Here is a 23,083-nt window from a genome sequence, read left to right on the forward strand (position 1 = left end):
TGTATACATGGTAAGAAATCTCATTCATTATTTCCTGTTCATGGGAAATAATTCAGTCTTTTACTCTTCTGCCAGCCTCGCTGTGATCACATGACAGTAGTATCTAACAGCTAAGAAGGTAGAAGAGAGAACAGGAAACAATCAGTTATAAATTTTTGACTGAAAATCTATTTTTGTTCTTGCTGATAATTCACATCATACTTTTAATCTTCCACATATTAGAATGAGGGTCATCACTTAAAATTTCTAAATGTAAATGAGATTTCTGATCCCCATTTTTAGTGATAAATTGAACTGGTTCCTGCATCTGAGGAATCTGAAAACATGATTCCTCAAAGCTCTCAATATGTTAAAAAATTTGATAGACAAAAACATAGAAAGAGGATAAGACTTGTCTGCTCCACTTTCATGGAGCCTTGGTGTGGCCTCAGCTTGACAGTGGTTACACAGTATATTGATCTGGACCCGTTATGATCTCTTCCCTGAGGGAATCAGGCTAGATTTAGAGGCATTCAGGACCAGCCACATTCCCAGGTTCTGTGACAAGGCTGAGTAGCTGCTGCTTCTCATCAGGCAACACCTATTCAGAATCCAGGCACATGCACATCATACTGTTGGCTATTCACTCATTTGTAATAAACTTTGATTCTGATGTTTCAATAATGGTTTTTATAGTTAATAATTAATAAGTTCCTTGCTTTTCATTTTTAGAATGTTACCCATGATTCAATCATATTGATCTAGTCATGCAAATTTCTCTTCCAGAATTTTTCTGAGAACTACTTTATAATAAAACTTTGATATATTATCATATATAATCAACAGTTTCTGAAAATTTGTTGAGGGTCCATTGTACCCATAGGTGAACACACAGTGTTTGCATTTATTTTTCCATAATATTTATTGAATACTCTGTCGGCACTTGGAGCAACATAGACATATTAAAAACCTGAATACACAGCATTGTGCAACATCAACACTGTGTTTTGAAGTTTTTAATATTTTTCCTTAGTTAACTGTTGCAGAAATGCAAAAAAGAATATTAACAATGTTATACTGACTACTTAATGATCATTACTTTTTTGCAGATTTGTCAATCATGTTGTGGACACCGTGGCCCTGTATCTTGCTTATCTCTGGATTGTCCAGTTTTATTTAGGAGGTATAGAGCTGCAAGAGACCTTGGTCAAGTGCCTTATGTGCATCAACTACAAGAAAAATTTTTTTCATTTTAAGCAGTCTTAAGAGCAGACACAATTTTTGTAAATCAGTGCCTGATAGTTATTTACCTTGTGATAAGACACCAAATTCACACATGAAAGTGAAAATAATGAGCTTTATAGTTGTATGTTTGCATCAGTACTAATCTAAACTCTTGTCTCTGGGAATTATTGTTCTCTCCTGTCTGGTTCTCACTGCTTTTGATCTCTTGATTTTTAAAAACTTTTGCTGTGCACTGTTATCTTCTTTATCTATTGCTCCCATTTCTTTCATTCTTTCTTTGCTTCCCCCGCTTTTTAAGTGCTAATCTTTGTTTTTTATTCTTTACCTTTTTACCATTTTCAGATTCTCTCTCTCTCTCTCTCTCTCTCTCTCTCTCTCTCTCTCTCTCTCTCTCTCTCTCTGTGTGTGTGTGTGTGTGTGTGTGTGTGTGTGTGTGTTTTCCATCAGTTGAGTGAGATATGGTATCTCTTGTTGCATAGTTTTACATCAAGTATTGGCTGTGATAATATGGTGATATTTTAAGAAAATAATTCTTGTATTTCATATATATATATATTAAATTAATTTTACAAAAATAAGTGCCCACATATGTTGTTTTCACCACTTGTCATCCCTTTCCTGTGTTCATAAATCTTTTGTTGGATTGTCAAGTAGTCATAAATCATTCTAAGAAATGAAATACAACTCATAAATAGACCTCTCTTTCAGTAGACCACTTCACTTTGAAATGTTGCAGGAAAGTTCTGGTAGAATGTAAATACTTTTGGATTAAAAGAGACAACTCACTGGACAGCATTAATGTTGAGTTTACACACACACACACACACACACACACACACACACACACACACACACACACACACACACACGTTCACACCTATGCCCCTACATGCTGCCAGCTAGACCAACAGGACCAGTGCCGCATTTTGGCATGTGGACTAGGTTGTGGTGGGGCAAGTGTCGGGTGGAGAAGGTAGAGGGACAGGGAGGTGGGAGGCAGGGAGAAGGATTGCGGTGGGTGGCTAGCAGCTTAGAGAGTAGTAGCTGGTTTGCCAGCTAGGATACAGGAGGAAGGAGTGGCATATACACAAGCTAGGCATATGATGCACAGTTGTCAGAACCAGTGGGGAGTGCCACATGCTGAAGGTGAGGTGTGGATATGAATTTGGAGAGGGTGACAGGACAGAGGAAGGGTGCAGGGGAAGTGGGTTACTGGAGATTGAGGCGAGGAAGATTATGGGAGTGGAGGATGTATTGTGAGGGTAACTTCATGTGTGTAGTTCAGAGAAGCTGGTGGTGGAGAGAGGCCCAGATTAGGGGGGAGGGGGGGGGGGGCAAACTGGGGTATCTGCTCTGCACAGCAATTTCAGGGGGTGCCAAATTCATATTCTTGAAGAAGAAAAGCCTTGTTTCACAAAGTGCCTGGCATCCAGCACACATTGTTCTACCAGTTATTCATATGATTTTGAAATGCATTGCTCTTGGTTTTTGAACACATTGAAGTTGAATTCTGATTGAATCATCAGTCGATTTTTGATGGAGGGGATGGATATGGTGTTATGGGTGCTCAACAGTGGGTAGATTTTTGAGTGTATGCATGTCTCTGCCAGGAAATCTCCATTGCATATGGAAATTTAAAAAAAAAAAAAAAAAAAAAAAAAAAAAAAACTTTCCAGCAGACAAAAGGGAATGGGGCTATACAAGCTGAGTCAAATAAAGCCAAATGAGTGAATGCCAATTGCTGTTTGTTTATGGGGTTGACTGGGTATGCGAATGATAGACATTGTTATAATTATTAGCAAAATCCATAGATTCAGACTACCAGAGTGGAAATAAATGACTAACAGGTAAGAAAGATTACATATTAGTCTTCTCGGTGAACCCAAGAAAATTGAACTTTGACAGAAAATTTTTGCCACATCTCTACAATACTAAGGGCCAGTCGTATAGTCTCTGGTTAGCAGCCCCTCAAGTTGTATTCTTGGAATAGTGCAGGAAACATGTACGAACATGTAAAGGTGCCTGACCAGAGAATAAGTGCAGGATAACTGAACCGGTGATTTTGGCACAGTTAGTGAAATCAACTGGAGAATAAGTTTCGGCAATGGCAGCAGTAGTTACAGAATTAGTAATGACAAATTTGTTTGTTAGAACGAAGAAAGAGAAGAAAATGGGGACATCTCACAAACTAAGTGGAAACAGATGACAATTCCAAATTTATATAAAAATGTTGTACTACTACTTTTCAATCTCATGTTTGAAAAAACAGGAGCATATGAATGAAATGTGAAACTATTTCCCAAATTAAACTTTTTGCTCGTAGTACGCCTAATAGTCATTTGATACTGGTACTCTGTGAACTATATTCTGTCATGTTATTTATGTAAATGAGGTAGATAACAAATGACCATTTGTGTCAAAGCAGTCTCACTTATTTGGTGTGTGTTACAATTGCTGTAATATCAGAAAGGCCTATTTCATTTTATCTAGCAGACAATGACAAAATAGTCTTAATCAAATCAAAAAACCACACCAGTCTTTAGTACTATTCATATCAACAGTTTTTTCAGTATTATACAATGAGATTTTGATTTTTCATGTAGCAAAACGTTTGACGAACTTTGATGAGGTAATAGATTCTTTTGCAGAAAGGAAAGCACATTGTGTAGAGCTGCAGCAAGATTAGAGAGAAAACAATGCTGGGACCTAGGAATTTGAAAAATGTGTACTTTCTTGCTCATCTCTTGTCTTTACTGGTTTTATGTTTTCTATATTTAATTATATGTAACACAAAAGAGAAAGTTATTAGTTAATAAGCAACAGAGGGTGCAAAATTTCCAAAGAGTTCTCATTATTTCAGTTACAAACACTCCCATCCAGTTTTAATTGTGGTAATTTTTTAAGGGGGTAGGATGTCAAATCAGCTGACTGGGAGCACGAGAGGCATCATAGGACATTTTAATTTCCACTGTCTTGTATATAGGTTTGATGGCTTCCATTACAAAATATACACATTTGAATTCCAGAGAGCAAACTACAGTGACATGTGATAGAAGAATGTTGCGTGAAGAAATATGAAACTGCACTTTGGCACACTTAAGACAAAATAACATGTCTTACACTTCCTTAAAGATACATATTTCATATATCAAATTCTTCAGAAAGATACACACTACAAAATGAACATATTTTTGAAAAGTTGTTTTTTTTTCATTTTTTATGACCTTTCTCAAACGCTCTGGAAGGGGGGTGGGGTGGGGGGCGGGGCACTATCAAGTTTTCGCCCTGGTTCAGAAATAGGGAATATTGCAAATCCAGGGCTGGCTGGAGGGAATGCTCCAGATGGCCTGGGTTGTGAAGCAGCCATGGAAATTGAGCATGTTGTGCTCAGCTGCATGTTCTGCCACCAGCTGGTCAACTTTGTTCTTGGCAACAGTCTGGCAGTGACCATTCATCCTGGTGGGCAGCTGGTTGGTAGTCATACTGACATAAAGAGTTGTGCAGTGTTTGCAGCAGAGTTGGTATATGACATGGTTGCTTGCTCCTGAGTTGGTATATGACATGGCTGCTTGCTCCTTCTCTGGATCCCCCACCTTTTCAGAGTCCACCACTCCCTATCCCTCACAAACCTAGTACTGCAGAAACACTTCTCCATGGCTCAGGCATCCCAGAACTACATCTACTCCCTCTGCAAGATACTGTTACTGCGCAATCCCTAGTACATACGCCACATGTCCAAAATTGAAATCTTTGCACACCAACACCTGAAGGAACATTCCAGACTGTACCTCTAGAAATTATCTAACATGTTGATATCCTACTCCCGTCTAAGAGCACCACTATCCATCACACCCATCCCACTCACAGAGAGCCCCCTCATCAATCCCTCATGGCACACAGAACCTGCCTACATGACATCTTCAGTTTACCACATCCTCTAAAACTCCCTCCCAAAGTCCCATATAACCCAGAACTCAAAATACTGTTTTAATCTTTCCATCAAAAACCTCAGTCTCACAGAAGTTTCAGTCCTATCCCAAGGTCTCACCTTCAGCTCCACACCAAAGTTTAACCATGTTGGAATTGTCAAAGACCTACTCTCCTCCTCCTAGTTCCCACAGTGCAAACACCTCTTTGCCACCAATCCCTCCTACCAAAGCCAACTGAATTCCAACATTGAACCCTGCTCCTCTCAGTTCGTACCACCATTCAATCATGACCCTCCCGTCCTCCCACCTAATCATTCCCTGGTCACCTTCCAAGAATTCCTTACCTCCAGTTTGGCCTCATCATCCTTTCCCAGATTCCTTCTTAAGAACACTAACTCTTCAGCAGAAGAAAGGCCAGTCAGACATAACCTGAAAACAGATCCTGATCTAATCATCCTCCCTGCAGACAAATATTCCACCACTGTCGTGGAGCACCACAGTGATTACCTGACAGAAGGCCTCTGCGAGCTTTCTGAATCCTCCACCTACAAGCTCTGCCATAGTGATCCCATCCCAGGAGGCCAACTTAACCTCTAATTGACGGGTGTAAGGTCCACTAGTTATGCAAAACACCGTTTTTTCCAAGTTCCCAAACATGGGCCATTATCAGTGGGTTTCTGTTTTATTTACTCTTTAATATGAACATTTTTGCTTTACACTCAGTTTGCATGGTTTTTCAAAACCACTTGTGTATCTAATAAATAATACTCAAGTGGTCCTGAAAAACCATACAAACCGAGTGTAAAGTAGAAATGTTCAGATTACAGGTTAAATAAAGCAGAAACCAAATGATGGGATCTTGGAAAAAATGATGTTTTGCATAACTGGCGGACCTTACATCCAACAATTTTAACTGCAAACGTGGTAAACACAATGAGCTGCAAATCCAAATGATGAATATAACCTCTAATCCCTTCTGAAATCCGTAGGAAGTTCCCAAAACCTCACACCTAAGTCCATCTCCCTGAACACCTCAACAACATCCCATGCACTGACCTTATACATGCTCCCCAAACCCAACAATCCTGAACGTTCCATTTTAACTGACTATTGTGCTTCCAGTGAAAGAATTTCTGGTCTTGATGACCAACACCTCCAACCAATTACCCAAAACCTAGCCTCACATCAAAGACAATGACAACTTCCTTCACCAAATCTCCACCATCCCGATGCCTACTTGTCACACTGTTCATGCCACGTCCCAATACACCAGTATCCCTAATGCCCATGGACTTGCCCCTGTCAAGTCCTTCAGACCCCAAAATGCACTACCTCATTCCTTATACATCTTACCAACTAGACCTTGTCTCTCAACTATTTTTCCTTTGAAGGAAAGGTACACAAACAAATCTGTGGTACAACCATGGGCACCTGCATGGCACTCCCCTATGCCAACCTGTTTATAGGCCATCTAGAGGAAACCTCCCAAAACTCCCAACCCTTAGTCTGGTTCAGGTTCATGGATGATATCTTAATGATCTGGAATCAGGGCTAAGACACCTTATCTGCATCCTTCATGACATCAACACCTTCCCTTTTCTCCCATCCGCTCCACCTGCTCCTCCCCTACCCAATATGTCACCTCCCTGGATGTTGTCCTCTGCAACTCTGATGGTTTCATCTGCACCTCTGTCCACATTAAGCCATGTCTGCATTTTGACAGCTCCCATCCATTCCACATATTAAAAAAAAAAAAAAAAAAAAAAAAGCCTCCCTCACAGTCTCGCTACTGATGGACGATGTATCTCCAGTGATGAAAACTCTCTTGTGTTGTATGCTGAAGGTCTCATGAAGGCCTTCACAGAGAGTCACTACCCCCCAAACCTTCTCCATGAACAGATTTCCTGTGCCATACCCTCACACACACCCAATCCTCCCACCACCTCCAAGAATCAGCTGCAAAGCAATGCCACTTGCCACCCAATATCACTCTGGACTGGAACAAATGAACCATATCCTTCATCAGGGCTATGATTCTCTCTCATCATGCCCACAGTAATTTTTGTATTGTTGAAGTATATCAGATCATTCCCCATTCCACCTGATGGACCATTCCTACATATCAAATTTAACACTGTTTTTTTCTGACAGTAACAATGTAATTGCACAGTAATAGCACATAAGACCAACAAAACTTTTGCAAAGTGTGGTACAGTCTTGCACAAGGCAGGAAGGTCATATTCACATTCTCAAATTTGTTCTAATTTTTCTGACAGCCACATCAAAATTGAGTCAGGATATGCCTGAGGGGACCAAGAAGGGAAATAAAGGTCATGGGGAAAAATAGTCTTTAAAGATAACAACAAATGTCCATGAAGTCATACAATTTCATTGTATATAAAGCAAACTTAAGTTACCAATGTCTTAAGCACAGTCATGACACATTTGCAGTTATACTTGGAGTACAACTTCTAAAGTCCATCAGCTACAAAACCTGTTGCTGTAATCTTAAATTCAGGCTCCATAAGCATGACAAAGCTCCAGGTAGACATAAAACAAAAACAACTTTATTTTAACAAACATAAAAGTACCAGCAGGGAAATGCGCTTATTGAAGCACAAAACATGTGAATATGTTCCCCTTTATTTAAAAGAGTCTGGTTGAAAAGGGAGGACCAAGCTGCCTCATTCTACCTTTCTCATCACCTTCAAAACTTTTCCTAAATAGTTTGGCATGCAAACATATTCATACTTTTTTAACATGCAACTCACCTCAAACTCCCACAAGTTCCCCTAACTGTAACTCACTCACAGCTACTAGTCCAGCACAGTAAGTTACTCATACTCATTCACTCCCAGTTGCCCTTTCTCATTTACTCATTCAACCTAACTCATTTCATTATCTCTTTGTGACACACTGTCATTTTCTCCATTGTTACAGCCATAGCCCCCTTTGTTCTGTCCTACTGCTACAGTCTCCTCTCACTATCACTGTCTCCGCCGTGCTGTCTCTTACAACTAATGTCTCATTCCTTCCTTCCTACTGCTGCTGTCTCTTCTCGCTGTCACTATTTCTCTCTTCCTCATTGTCATCTTCATATACTCCATCTCTCATTATCTGGCTCTCACCCACTCCCACCCTGTCTTTCTCTGTACCAATTGGACATCTTCAACCTGGTGCGTCATTAGGGTGTTTCTCTCTCTCTCTCTCTCTCTCTCTCTCTCTCTCTCTCTCTCTCTCTCTCTCTCTCTCTCTCCCTCTCTCCCTCTCCCCCTCTCCCTCTCCCTCTCCCTCTCCCCTTTTTTTCAGGGGGAGGGGGAGTGGATGGGTGGAGCTATGTGTGCACTATCTTGTGTGTGAGTTTTATTTTGTAAGATAGAACACTGTAATTTTCTACGTACATGTCTGCAGCCCATCTCCTTTATTTATTATGCATATAACAACGAACTGGATGATGGATAATTTGTATAATGGATAGTGGCATTAATATAGAAGATGACTTAGGTAGTTAAATTGCAACCATTCATATCTAACTGTAGGTTTGGCCATTTCCATTTTTATTTTTTACATGATCATGCCCAACAGACTGTGTGGTGCTACAAGTTTCCTTCTCCATTTTCTATCCATTGCTGCCATCTGCCATTCACCCACATCTCTTGCTAACTGTTGCAGGCCAATTCTTAACCTCTTGGCCTTCCTGGGGGTCTCCTACCTGTGGGGTGGAAATCTCAGAGCTTCCATGGCCACCTGTCATCTTCCATCTGAGCAACATGTCCAGCCCACTGTGGTCACTTGCTTCTGATGATTTCTGCTGCATTGGCATCTCGACAAAGTACACGCGACAGCCAAAAAAGTGGGTCACGCCTGAATTCCAAAGTGTAGGCTGCACCTGAATGTATGCAACCAACATAGCATATCTGTGTTGCACATCGTCGCAGCCTTCCACAGTACAGTCGTTGTAAGATACACAATGGGTACCGCTAGAAACTACTAGAGAACACCGGTCGTTATGACAGTCCGCCCAGATGTAAAGTAACACCACGATAGTACAGAAGAGATCAGACAATCCTTAACATTTGTAAACTAAACTTAATTACAATAAGTGACATTTCAAATGTTATGGGACAACTAATTTTGTCACATAAATCATTCAGTAATCCTTAGGCACAATTAAATATTTGAGACATTATATGGATTTATAAAGTTGTATGGCAATTGGAAACAAGTTCTTTGCTGTCTAAAAGGTTTAACCAAAACATGCTGAATATCGTTCAACAGGGAGTGGTTTTGCATCAACTTTACGTAATACTAAGCAGTTAAAAGAATACGTGAATAACGGCAGCAAGCACTCTACGGAAATCCCAACATTAACAGAGAATCACAAGTAATATCATTGTTCACATTACTCATCAACAGTTACTTTTACACAAAGTTGTACTTTAAATGACATGACCAACATCTTCATTCTGGATCCGAATGCAAACCCAGAACGTAAAGCCATTGTTAACCAAGCAAAGCTTTGTGCCTTATCGAGACTCGATCACTAGTCAGAAAGAGACGTCAAATATTGACGTTTGCACCAGTATCAGTTATAAATTCGCAACTTGAATGTAAATGACGAGCGCGCATCTCGTGGTCGTGCGGTAGTGTTCTCGCTTCCCACGCCCGGGTTCGATTCCCGGCGGGGTCAGGGGTTTTCTCTGCCTCGTGATGGCTGGGTGTTGTGTGATGTCCTTAGGTTAGTTAGGTTTAAGTAATTCTAAGTTCTAGGGGACTGATGACCATAGATATTAAGTCCCATAGTGCTCAGAGCCATTTTTTGTAAATGACAATAATGTTTGTACGAAACCAGGTACCCTAACATGACAATTACCTTCTTGGTAATTAACCTTGAGAGATGTTGCATATTGTTGCATTGTCAAGGAACAAAGGATGCACATGTTCAAAATTGAAATGTCATCATGTAATGCTGGTGACAAGGATGCGAACCCAGCACCTAATTGGATTGTTGTATAAGTACATAAAATCAGAATGCTGATATCGCAGTTTGTCACCAGTAGTGAGGTTGGAACATTAAATGACGACTGAAGTTCTATTGCGTAATCAGGATTCAAACCCGGCGCCTACCGCTATCGTTGTCTAACCAGGAACAGACGAGAAATGTCCAATGTTGGTCCACCATTAGCGAAATGTGCTCACGTTTAACTAGAAATAAGGAGACGAAAACATCTATGCTGACTGGGAGTCAAACACCGTACACATGGTTATGAAGACACGTTAATAATCAAATTCTTATTCAGTAGTAGTTAGGAGTAGCATGTTTAGTTGCAAACCTTAAGGTCTTTCTCGTCCCTAGTAACATGTCAACTAATATCTGCGATATCATGGTGTTAATTTACAAGTGGATTGATTGCCGTAAAGAGCAATGTTCTCTAGTAGTCGTGTACCAAATGGTTCAAATGGCTCTGAGCACTATGGGACTTAACTTCTGAGGTCATCAGTCCCCTAGAACTCAGAACTACTTAAACCTAACTAACCTAAGGACATCACACACATCCATGCCCGAGGCAGTATTCGAATCGGCGACCATAGCGGTCGCGCGGTTTCAGACTGTAGCGCCTAGAACCGCTCGGCCATCCAGACCGGCAGTCGTGTACCATTGAGATATAAATGAAGTGCCTCAGCAGAAAGTAATTTCCGTCGTGCAGCACGTATTGTTTCAGATACACTGAGTACATGTTATAAGTGTACAAAACGTGTGTTGTATACTACCTATATACTATTATTTGGAGAAGCTGCCGCCAAACCTGTTTACTTTTACATTCCGCTTAGTGGTGGTGGTTGAATCCATGTTTTCTTAAGGCTACATCTAATGCAAAGCGCTTACAAGAAAGAATAGTTTCCAGCGTCATGAAATATTTTGTGGTAGCTATGTTTAAAATGAATGTATTTTTGAACGTATTGTTCGTCAAATATTTGAATGAATCGTCAATTGTAGGTGTGCCTGCACATGTTATAGCATAATAGCTGTAGCTGCGTTAGTTTATACTACAGACTTGGGTAAGTTGGGTGTAACTTTTGATCCCTCAAGGGGTGAACGTGGCCTTGCGGCCCGGGTCTATACTAGCCGCGGCTCGCGAGCTACGGGCCAGCCAGGCTGGCGAGACGAGACGAAACTGAGCGAGATGGCGATGGCGTTGGTGGGCCAACGGCCCAGGACGAGCCAGCACGGCTGCCCCTCTGCCTCTGCCGCTCCGTTTGACGTAAATATATTTACCTCCTCTCCTGGCATCAGTTTAAGAGCGGCAAGCAGAAATACACATCAGGCTATCTGCCGTAATGGCTCACCGGGAGAGATCTATTCGAGATAGAGTCGTCCCTCTCATTGAAGGAGGAGGATGTTCCATCAGAGAAGCTGGCAGACGGCATGGCGCACCACATACCACTGCAACGAGATGGTAGAGAATATGCCTTGAAAGAGGCACCACCAACAGTGCTCCTGGCTCAGGCAGGAAGAGAGTGAGCCCACAGCAGGAAGACAGGGACCTATAGTCTAGGAGCAGAGAATATCCCCTTCTGAATGCGAAGCAGTGGCGGCGGGAGACCAAATTCCCCGGCTCCAGTGACACGATTCGCCAAAGGCTGAGGGACGCTGGACTGCATGCACGACGATCCGCCGTGAAACAAGAGCTCAGCGAAGACAACGTTTTGTACTGGCTAGCATTTGCGGAGCTCCATCTGAGGACGTCGTGGGACAACGTCATTTTCACTGAGGAGAAGGTGTTTTCCACCAGTAACGACGGTCCACGAATGGTTTACAGGCCGCAAGGGACTCGCCATCGACGCGAATATGTAGCCACGATGAGAAGAAGTGGCCCACTATCTGTTACCTGCTGGGGCTGGATTTCTGCGAGAGGGGCGGGACTTCTTCACAGGATAGAAGGAACTCTGAACAGCGTGCAGTATGCCCACATATTGGAAAATGTTATGCTTCCGTCAGTGCGAATGCTGTACGTAGAAGGAGACGTCACACTGGAAGAGGACCATTCTCCCATTCACAAGTCTGCATTTGTTCAGCAGCGGCTCTCCACGATTGGCGTCAACGTCATGTACTGGCCGCCACGGGCGGCTGATATGAACTCCATGGAAAACATGTGGGACGAGGTCGCCAGAACATTGACAGAGAACTGGCCACGAAACAAACCAACTACTGCCGACGCTATTTGGGACTGTGTCCTGGAAGCCTGGGAGGAAGTTGCTTCTTCAGGCTGTTACGTCCGACGGCTTATACATTCTATGCCAAGACGCATGATAGAAGTTCAAAATCATGAAGGATTCTGGATAAAAAATTAGAGTCCTTAAACTGTTTTGTTATGTCTTCTTTTTCGTCATTTTTCCTCATTAGGAGCTAGTGGAAGATCGCATGGCAACAGAAAGGATACAATATGGGTTAGTTTTCCTTTCAGTTGCCTTTTTAATTCAAGTGAGTTTCTTTTGAATATACAGTTTGTTAAATATTCTATTTTGATTTCATTTATACCCTGTCTAGATATTTACAAACTAATCAGCGTAGATGGACTCTGCCACAGTAGTTTTTGTTATTTCAAATACATCTCTCTCTTCCCCTCCATCCATGTATACACCCTCCGTCCTCCATACAATACGCAAATTATTTCATATTATGTTTACTCGTTGTTAATATCTCCTCTCTCTCTCTCTCTCTCTCTCTCTCTCTCTGACACTATCGCCGAAAGTGCCCTTCTATTCCATTCCCCCAAAACTGTATAAACAAATCTAGCGGTTTCCATTGACGCTACATTTTCTCTTTTAATTGCTGGTGTCTTTACTCTCTATCATTCCTCTCAACACCTATGAAACCGTATTCTTTGATCTCCCTTCCCTATAACCCATTCTTCGTTCTGGAAACAGTCCTTCCTTATTTTATTTATTTTTATTTATTTATTTATTTAACCTGGCAAGATTAGGGCCATGAGGCCCTCTCTTACATCTAACCAGGCATTCTACTTATTTTACAGTCATATGTTTTAGTAGGCATGTTAAACTACATCTAATACAAAAAGTGAGATAAACAATTAGAAAGGTACACCTCGGAAAATACATTATTGAAGAGAAAGATTTTAGATAGGAGTGCTGGCAGCAGGGAGTATGAGGGAGACTCATGGTGAAGGGAGGAGAAGAATAGAGAGACATGATGAAACATAATTAAGGAAAATATAAGGGAAAAGAAGACTGCCTAGCTAATAGAGATAGATGAAGAGGAATGCATCTCAGGAGCAAGATAGGAGACGCTAGCTTTGCTATTTGACAGATGAGAGGATTGGCCTTGCACATTAATTTTGTGGAGAATTTTATGCGGATGATAGTAGGAAATGCTTCAACTTCTTCTTAAAAGCAACAGGAGATTGAATTTTCCTCAAGGTAAGGGGCAGTTTGTTCCAGAGGCGGACAGCGGCAACTGAGAAGGAGTTTGCAAAAGTTTTTGTTTTGTGAGTGGGCACAGTTAGGATACCAGATAAGAGTGACCTCGTGTTTCGATTATGATGGCATGACAGGTTTTTAATCTCTGAAGCTAGGTACTGGGGTGCTTGCGCGACAAGGAGTCGGTGAAGTACACATAGAGTGTGGTAGTCACGCAGTTTGTCCGGCCGCAGCCACCCTAGCTCGGAGTATGAAGCACTAACATGATCATATCGGCGAATGTTGCAGGTGTAACGCACACAGGCATTCATGGTTAGCTCTAGCAGTCTTTTGTTTTCACTACTCACGCCTTGTTGAATCACATCACAATAGTGGAGGTTCGGTAGAACGAGTGCTTGCACGAGCTGGCGTTTCAAGTCCTGTGGGAATATGTTCCGAAACTTTTTGAGAGCATAGAGACAAGCAGACGTCTTTCGGCACACTGCGACTGTATTCTCCGCCCAGTTGAGATGCTCGTCCAAAGTTACACCCAGGTTCTTCACTGTTTTCTGATATGGTATTGGAGTACCTTCGAGCAGAATAGGAAGTAGCCGTTCGCGGAAATCTGAACTTATTAATTTCCGATGGGCTATTAAGATTACTTGCGTCTTTTTTGCATTTAATTTAAGCCCCAGGTTTTTCGCCCATGTCACTACTGAAGACAGATCATCATTCATCAGAGCGATTGCAGTGTTTACGTCTTCAGGTCTGACGCTTAGGTAGAGCTGGGAGGTCGTCGGCATAGAAATGGTGTTTACAGGAGGACAAAACCGACGAAATATCGTTGACATATAAAGAAAACAAAAGTGGTCCTAAGACTGATCCTTGTGGCACTCCCGAAGAAACATGTTTCCAGGAAGATTTTTCATTTGCGCAGACAACACATTGCTGTCTGTCTTTTAAGTAGCTTTCAAACCATCGCATTGCACTATCAGAGAAATTAAGGTGTTGCATTTTTCTGAGTAATATGTCAAAGTTAACAGTGTCAAAAGCTTTGCTGAAGTCCAATAGCGTCAATATTGTTGCCTTTCGATTGTCGATGGCATATTTCAGGTCATCAGTTACTTTAATTATCTCTCGGTCCTAAGATAAAACGAACTGTGGCACACATGTAAGTAAGCAATAATTTGCAAGCATTTCACGCTTATATTTTGCACTTCTATCCATTCCCAGATCCCGCCCTCCTTCCTGTTACCCGTCCCTTGACATCTGCATCTACATGAATACTCTGCAATTCATAATTATGTGCTTGGCAGGGGGTTATGTGGTCTAGTAGATTAATCTTGTACTGATGTGTAAAACGTGCAGGTTAACATCTCACATCAGGCGTAGATTAGTAACTCTCCCTCGCCCCTAGTAACGCCAAGTGCAGAACGCCAGTAAGCTCCGTAGTTCAATATCCGCAGTAAAGATAACATCCCTTCGCTGCCGACTGGGGCAGAGCGGCATTCGTTTGAGATGTGACAGATGGAGAAACCCCGGAAGGCAGAGACTCTGTGACCAGCAAGCCGTTGTAAACTAGAAAAGGTATTTCATTTAATGAACCAATGGCCATGTAAGTTCACAAGGCTCTTACTTTATTTGAAACTGAGACGTTGAAAATCGTGGTGCTGGACTGGGATTCAAATTCGATTTTACTGTGTTCCCCAAGATTGCAAACTCTTCTAGGTCTCCTCGAAAGACACCTACCTGGTTTCGAATCCTGATCAGCACAAAATATTCATTATTTCATTTGAAGCCCTAGCATGTGCACTCCGAACTACTAGTGAAAAATAGTTGCATTTTCAACGTCTCTTGCGTTGTCAGCTGTAATGTGTTCGTTTCAACTCACAACCACATGATGAGCTTTTTATCAGAACATTACAAGATCAAAGGTTTCCTTACATCCTTTCAAGTTCAAACATTCCTCTCCATCCTACTGGCGAAAACGAATTTGTGTTTGACGTTGTGTTCGTTGTGATCACCGACGACGATATGTTGTGCATTCAACTTCTAGCCAGCAGAGTATTTTCCATCACATCATTGAAAGTACAAACATGCCACTCCTAGCTATTGTTGGAAAAGAATTTGATAGTTAAAGTGTATTCATGACCACGTGTGCGGGGTTTGAATTCCATTTAGCACAGAACTTTTCGTCGCCTGATGTCTAGCTAAGCATGCGCTCATCTCGTTACTGGTGAACCAACAATAGCTATTTATCATCTGTTCCTGTCTAGAAAAAGACGGCGCTAGATGCTGGGTCCGAATCCCAGTCAGGCAAAAACAATTCCATCGTCATTTAAGGTTCCAACATCTCGCTATTGGTGAAAACATTTGATATTTAAGTTCTGATTTTACGTACTTGAGTAAAATCCGATTAGGTGCTGGGTTCGCATCCCCATCACAAGCTTTACATGATGGCATTTCAATTTTAAACATGAGCATACCTTGTTCCTTGAGAATGACACCATATTAAACGTCGTTGGGGGTAGTTCCCAGGAAGGTAACTATTATGACAGGATTCCCAATTCAGTACAAACATTTTCGTCATTTACTTTCAGGATCTGAAATGATAACTGATACTGGTGCAAATGTCTGTACTTCACGTCACTTTATGCCTAGTGATCGGGTCTCAATATGGCACAAATAAAGCTTAGCTTAGTTAGCAATGGCTATAGGTGCTGGGTTTGAATCCAGGTCCAGAACGACGACGTTGATTATGTCATTTAAAGTTCAAATTTGTGTACACGTAGCTGTTGATGTGTCACGAGAACAATGATATTACTGGTGATTCGCTATTAATGTTGAGATTTCCGTGGAGTGCTTGTTGCCGTTAGTCACATTTTTTTACTGGTTCGTCCAATATCCAGTTTCCAGAGCCACTCGCCATTGAGCGGCGTTCAGCACGTGGATGGAAAACCTTTCCGAGAGTGAAAAACTTTTTTTCAAATGCCGTACAGCTTTGTAACTCCATATATTGTCTCAAGTATTTATTTTGACTAAGGATTACTCAACGATATATGTAAAATAATCCATTTTCTCAGAACTTTTGGAATGTCACTTCTTGTAATTAAGGTTAGTTTATGAGTGTTATGGGGTGTCTCATCGCTAAGAACGTGTTTTCTGATGTATTGTATGACGATATTAGTTGACGCTTAGACTGACTGCCATAAAGACCTTTGGTCTCTTGCAGTACCCATTGTGTGTAGTCAAACGACTGTACGCCACGGGGTTTTGGTGTTTAGAGGACCTGCAAAACAGCTACACGTTGTCTTGCTTGTATTCTGCAGTGACCCACTTTTTTGCTGTCAAGTGTAAAACTAGGTCATGGTTGTGTCTGATCGTCTGTTCATCTGTGTTTGACTCCAACTTTTGACCAAAGGTCTTCTGTAGCACTTTAGTCTCAAACACAAGTTTATGGAAGTCCTGCATTCAGATACTCCACATCTCACAGCCATATAGTGCCATGGGTTGGATCAGAGTTTTATATAGCCAAATCCTCAACCATCTCAGGATACATCTGGATTGAAGCAGCTGTATTAAGCTGTAGAAGGAGTGATTTCCTGCCTGGATTTCTGCTTTGTCTAAAGGGTTCTCTACGAAAAGCGATCCCAGGTATTGAAATTCGTGAACTCTCTTGTAGGACTGGTCTCCCACCCACAGTGACTGCACTTCTGCAGTATCTCAACCTAGTCGATGAGTCACTGCAAAGTAATCCATCTCAGGCAGTCCAAATTTGCTGCCGGCCATCTCCAATGCCCTGGTCAATTCCTCTCCAGAGCTACTGTGTAAGCAGATATCATCTGTCTAAGCTAGATATGCCAGATTCTTCCCTTCACCTTGGACCCCTTTGAAGTTCTCTTCAAAGTCTCGCACATGATGTTCTCAAGGGCAAAACTGAACAGAATAGAACACAAACCATCTCCTTGCCTGAGACCTGTCACAGTTTCAAAGTCATCTGTTACTTGGTTGATGAGTTTCTGTGGCAAATTTTAGACAACTGAACAGGCTTTTGCAATGTATCCAGGCATTAACCTTCTTGAAATCAACAAATGAAATGTGCAGTTCTTTACCATGTTCTCTTAGTTTCTCAGTGAGCTGGCAGAAAATGAAGATGTGATCTGTTGACTGTCATGGCCGAAAACCTCCCTGGTATTCACCAATTACTGATCGTGCCAAGGGTTGGACTCTGTGTGAGACAGTTGGACAGGATCTTGTTGCATACATTAAGCAGGGAGATTCGACGATAGTTTTCACATTTCAATTTGTCACCCTTCTTATGGACTGGACAGATCACAGCCACTTTCATTCTGTTGGTTGGTCTTCTTTAGTCCAGATTCTATCAGGCTGGTATAGTCTTTGTGCAAGTTTCTCGCCTCCTGCCTGGATCATCACAGCATGTGTTAAGCTGTAGACACAGACTACATAACAGATCAAAACGAAAATTTCTGTTCCGACACTGACAATGTTGGGTGTTTATGGAAAAAGTTCAAGGCAATCGAAAATGCGTTTTAGACAGGTACGTGCCGAGTAAAGCTGTGAGGGATGGTAAAAATCCACCGTGGTTCAACAACAAAGTTAGGAAACTACTGCGAAAGCAAAGAGAGCTTCACTGCAAGTTTAAACGCAGCCAAAACCTCTCAGACAAACAGAAGCTACATGATCTCAAAGTTAGCGTAAGGAGGGCTATGCATGAAGCGTTCAGTGAATTCGAAAGTAAAATTCTATGTACCAACTTTACAGAATATCCTAGGAAGTTCTGGTCTTACGTTAAATCAGTAAGTGGATCGAAACAGCATATCCATAAACTCTGGGATGATGATGATGACATTGAAACAGAGGATGACATGCATAAAGCTGAAATACTAAACGCCTTTTTCCAAAGCTATTTCACAGAAGAAGACTGCACTGCAGTTCCTTGACTAAATCCTGGCACGAACGAAAAAATAGGTGACATCGAAATAAGTGTCCAAGGAATAGAAAAGCAACTGAAATCACTCGACAGAGGAAAGTCCACTGGACCTGACGGGATACCAATTCGATTCTATACAGAGTATGCGAAAAAACTTGCCCCCTTCTAACAGCCGTGTACTGCAAGTCTCTAGAGGAACGGAAGTTTCCAAATAATTGGAAAAGGGCACAGGTAGTCCCCGTTTTCAAGAAGGGTCGTCGAGCAGATGCACAAAACTATAGGCCTATATCTCTGACATCGATCTTTTGTAGAATTTTAGAACATGATTTTTGCTGCGTATCATGTCATTTCTGGAAACCCAGAATCTACTCTGTAGGAATCAACATGGATTCCGGGAACAGCGATCGTGTGAGACCCAACTCGCTTTATTTGATCATGAGACCCAGAAAATATTAGATACAGGCTCCCAGGAAGACGCCATTTTCCTTGACGTTCCGCACTATCGCCTGATAAACAAAGTAAGAGCCTAGGGAATATCAGACCAGCTGTGTGGCTGGATTGAAGAATTTTTAGCAAACAGAACACAGCATGTTGTTATCAATGGAGAGACATCTACAGACGTTAAAGTTACCTCTGACATATATACTCCTGGAAATTGAAATAAGAACACCGTGAATTCATTGTCCCAGGAAGGGGAAACTTTATTGACACATTCCTGGGGTCAGATACATCACATGATCACACTGACAGAACCACAGGCACATAGACACAGGCAACAGAGCATGCACAATGTTGGCACTAGTACAGTGTATATCCACCTTTCGCAGCAATGCAGGCTGCTATTCTCCCATGGAGACGATCGTAGAGATGCTGGATGTAGTCCTGTGGAACGGCTTGCCATGCCATTTCCACCTGGTGCCTCAGTTGGACCAGCGTTCGTGCTGGACGTGCAGACCGCGTGAGACGACGCTTCATCCAGTCCCAAACATGCTCAATGGGGGACAGATCCAGAGATCTTGCTGGCCAGGGTAGTTGACTTACACCTTCTAGAGCACGTTGGGTGGCACGGGATACATGTGGACGTGCATTGTCCTGTTGGAACAGCAAGTTCCCTTGCCGGTCTAGGAATGGTAGAATGATGGGTTTGATGACGGTTTGGATGTAACGTGCACTATTCAGTGTCACCTCGACGATCACCAGAGGTTTACGGCCAGTGTAGGAGATCGCTCCCCACACCATGATGCCGGGTGTTGGCCCTGTGTGCCTCGGTCGTATACAGTCCTGATTGTGGCGCTCACCTGCACGGCGCCAAACACGCATACGACCATCATTGGCACCAAGGTAGAAGCGACTCATCGCTGAAGACGACACGTCTCCATTCGTCCCTCCATTCACGCCTGTCGCGACACCACTGGAGGTGGGCTGCACGATGTTGGGGCGTGAACGGAAGACGGCCTAACGGTGTGCGGGACCGTAGCCCAGCTTCATGGAGACGGTTGCGAATGGTCCTCGCCGATACCCCAGGAGCAACAGTGTCCCTAATTTGCTGGGAAGTGGCGGTGCGGTCCCCTACGGCACTGTGTAGGATCCTACGGTCTTGGCGTGCATCCGTGCGTCGCTGCGGTCCGGTCCCAGGTCGACGGGCAAGTGCACCTTCCGCCGACCACTAGTGACAACATCAATGTACTGTGGAGACCTCACACCCCACGTGTTGAGCAATTCGGCGGTACGTCCACCCGGCCTCCCGCATGCCCACTATACGCCCTCGCTCAAAGTCCGTCAACTGCACATACGGTTCACGTCCATGCTGTCGCGGCATGCTACCAGTGTTAAAGACTGCGATGGAGCTCCGTATGCCACGGCAAACTGGCTGACACTGACGGCGGCGGTGCACAAATGCTGCACAGCTAGCGCCATTCGACGGCCAACACCGCGGTTCCTGGTGTGTCCACTGTGCCGTGCATGTGATCATTGCTTGTACAGCCCTCTCGCAGTGTCCGGAGCAAGTATGGTGGGTCTGACACACCGGTGTCAATGTGTGTGTGTAGGTCATATATATATATATATATATATATATATATATATATATATATATATATATATATATATATATATGACCTAGTAGATAGGCTTTTTGTGGATGATGCTGTAGTATACAGAGAAGTTGCAGTATTAGAAAATTGCAGAGCAATGCAGGAAGACCTGCAGTGGATAGGCACTTGGTGCAGGGAGTGGCAACTCACCCTTAACATAGACAAATGTAATGTATTGCGAATACATAGAAAGAAGGATCCCTTATTGTATGATTATATGATAGCGAAACAAACACTGGTAGCAGTTACTTCTGTAAAATATCTGGGAGTATGCGTACAGAACAATTTGAAGTGGAATGATCACATAAAATTAATTGTTGGTAAGGCAGGTGCCAGGTTGAGATTCATTGGGAGAGTCCTTAGAAAATGTAGTCCATCAACAAAGGAGGTGGGTTACAAAACACTCGTTCGACGTATACTTGAGTATTGCTCATCAATGTGGGATCCGAACCAGGTCGGGTTAACAGAGGAGATAGAGAAGATCCAAAGAAGAGCGGTGTGTTTCATCACAGGGTTATTTGGTAAGCCTGATAGCATTACGGAGATGTTTAGCAAACTCAAGTGGAAGACTCTGCAAGATAGGCACTCTGCATTGCGGTGTAGCTTGCTGTCCAGGTTTCGAGAGTGTGCTGTTCTGGATGAGGTATATTACTTCCCCCTACTTATACCTCTCGAGGAGATCACAAATGTAAAATTAGAGACATTCGAGCATGTACGGAGGCTTTCCGGCAGTCGTTCTTCCTGCGAAACATACGCGACTGGAACAGGAAAGGGAGGTAATGACAGTGGCATGTAAAGTGCCCTCCGCCACACACTGTTGGGTAGCTTGCAGAGTATAAATGTAGATGTATTCCACCTTCATCGGGGCTCTTTTTCTTAAGCTATTTGATTTATGTTTTGATCTCACCTAATGTGGGGGTGGGGAGAGTGAGTTGTTAATCAGGGTCAGCAGTGGTTACACACTGGAAATCAAACTGTACTTTAGATTCATCAAAGTTGAAAAGTTAGTCGAAGTACTGCTTCCACCTTTTGGCAATTTTACTACTGTTGGTCAGTATTGTCGAGTCCTTGACAAACTTGTTTGAAATTGCTAAAACACTTCATGTTTTGCGACACTTCCCTGGTTGTGGTTCCTTTAAATTCTGCTTCTGCCTCAACAATGATGTCCTCAACATACTTTCTCTTTGCTCCTCTCAAGTTGGTTGGGGAGCTCTTCGAACCACCTCAAATTGCCCTTTACCCTGCAGCAGATCTGTCTCCCTTTGCCACTTGCTCCTGGCTTCCTGTCTCCATTACGAGGCATCATTTAATTCCTTTCCAAACCAGATCTTCTTGTCAGCTGGGTCACCATTGATCATTTCTTTTGAAGTGTCAGTCACTGAGATCCAGACCTCTCCTCCATATTTGTCACAGACTTCAGTGCCAACCTGTTCAATGAGTGCATCAAAATGATTGTTAAATTTCAGCTGATATTTCGTCTTTATTGCTTCATCTTTTAGTCTTTCAACACGGTATCTGACAGCACTCTGTAGCTTATCCCCAGTTTTTTCTATACACTGTGCTCATAACAGGCCTCCCACAAGAAAGTGGTCACCTCAACACTATCTTTTTATTTTTTGAGAAAATATTTTCATTTCTGAAATTCCTGTGCAGACATTATAAGTGCAAATTATTTCACTACAACAGATTTTTCATTTAGGAAATTAGTTTTCGTTGGAGTGGGTAGCAACAACTGATCACAAGCTAATATTGTTATTATGGAAATGGTGTCAGTCATATTACATTCACCATAACAGTCCTATTAGTGCATTCAATGGTTTCAGTCAAATAATATCACAGTATCTTATTATCAACTACATTAAAAATTAAGTTAGTGTCATAGATGGATAATACACCATTATTATTTTTATTTTATCATAACACATTTTTTGTATTGTGTTGTGGCATTAAAACGACTTTCATTGTTTTAATCCTACAAGTTTATGATTGGAAACAAACATTTTCTGATGTTTCTTTCTCCAAGAATTCGAATTGCTACTATTATCATTTTATTCTAGATGAAGAGTCATATTCTTGATCTGCTTGTGTAGTAGAATGTACAGCAGGCAAGTTTGCAAGACAGGAAGATAAGTTAGGATCAAATCCATGTGGCAGATTATGGTCCATGGCTGGTGCAGTGGGTAGACTGAGTGTGGTTTTTAAGGGGTTTCCCACACTCATTTAGGAAAATGCTGGGCTGGTCCCAATTTCTACTTCAGAAAATATGATACAGAAGCAGTTAGAATACAATCATACACAGAACAAAATTTACACAATTCACAGACAGGTGGCACAATTGAGTTCCCTCCCTTTAAGGCCCCTTGACAAATTTTCTGTTTTCTATCCTCATCTTTGTTGCACAAGCACACATATGTAACAGACAAGTCTGTCAAATTTAAACTCACTTTTGAAACATCTGTCACGCTGTG

General features: G+C 42.2%; 1 protein-coding gene across 2 annotated transcripts in view; it reads left to right on the plus strand.

Annotated features, from left to right (window-relative positions):
* The window catches only part of LOC126298532 (DNA polymerase zeta catalytic subunit), a 214,151-nt gene extending 212,406 nt beyond the window's left edge, over positions 1-1,745 (plus strand). For both annotated transcript variants that reach the window (XM_049989893.1, XM_049989894.1), the window contains exon 29: positions 1,089-1,745. In XM_049989893.1, coding sequence (XP_049845850.1) covers positions 1,089-1,235 — 147 coding nt within the window. In that variant the 3' untranslated portion in view covers positions 1,236-1,745. The remainder of the gene's footprint in view (positions 1-1,088) is intronic.
* Positions 1,746-23,083: the final 21,338 nt, after the last annotated feature.

This window comes from Schistocerca gregaria, chromosome X, assembly GCF_023897955.1.
Source record: "Schistocerca gregaria isolate iqSchGreg1 chromosome X, iqSchGreg1.2, whole genome shotgun sequence".
In the NCBI taxonomy this organism is placed as follows: Eukaryota; Metazoa; Arthropoda; class Insecta; order Orthoptera; family Acrididae; genus Schistocerca; species Schistocerca gregaria.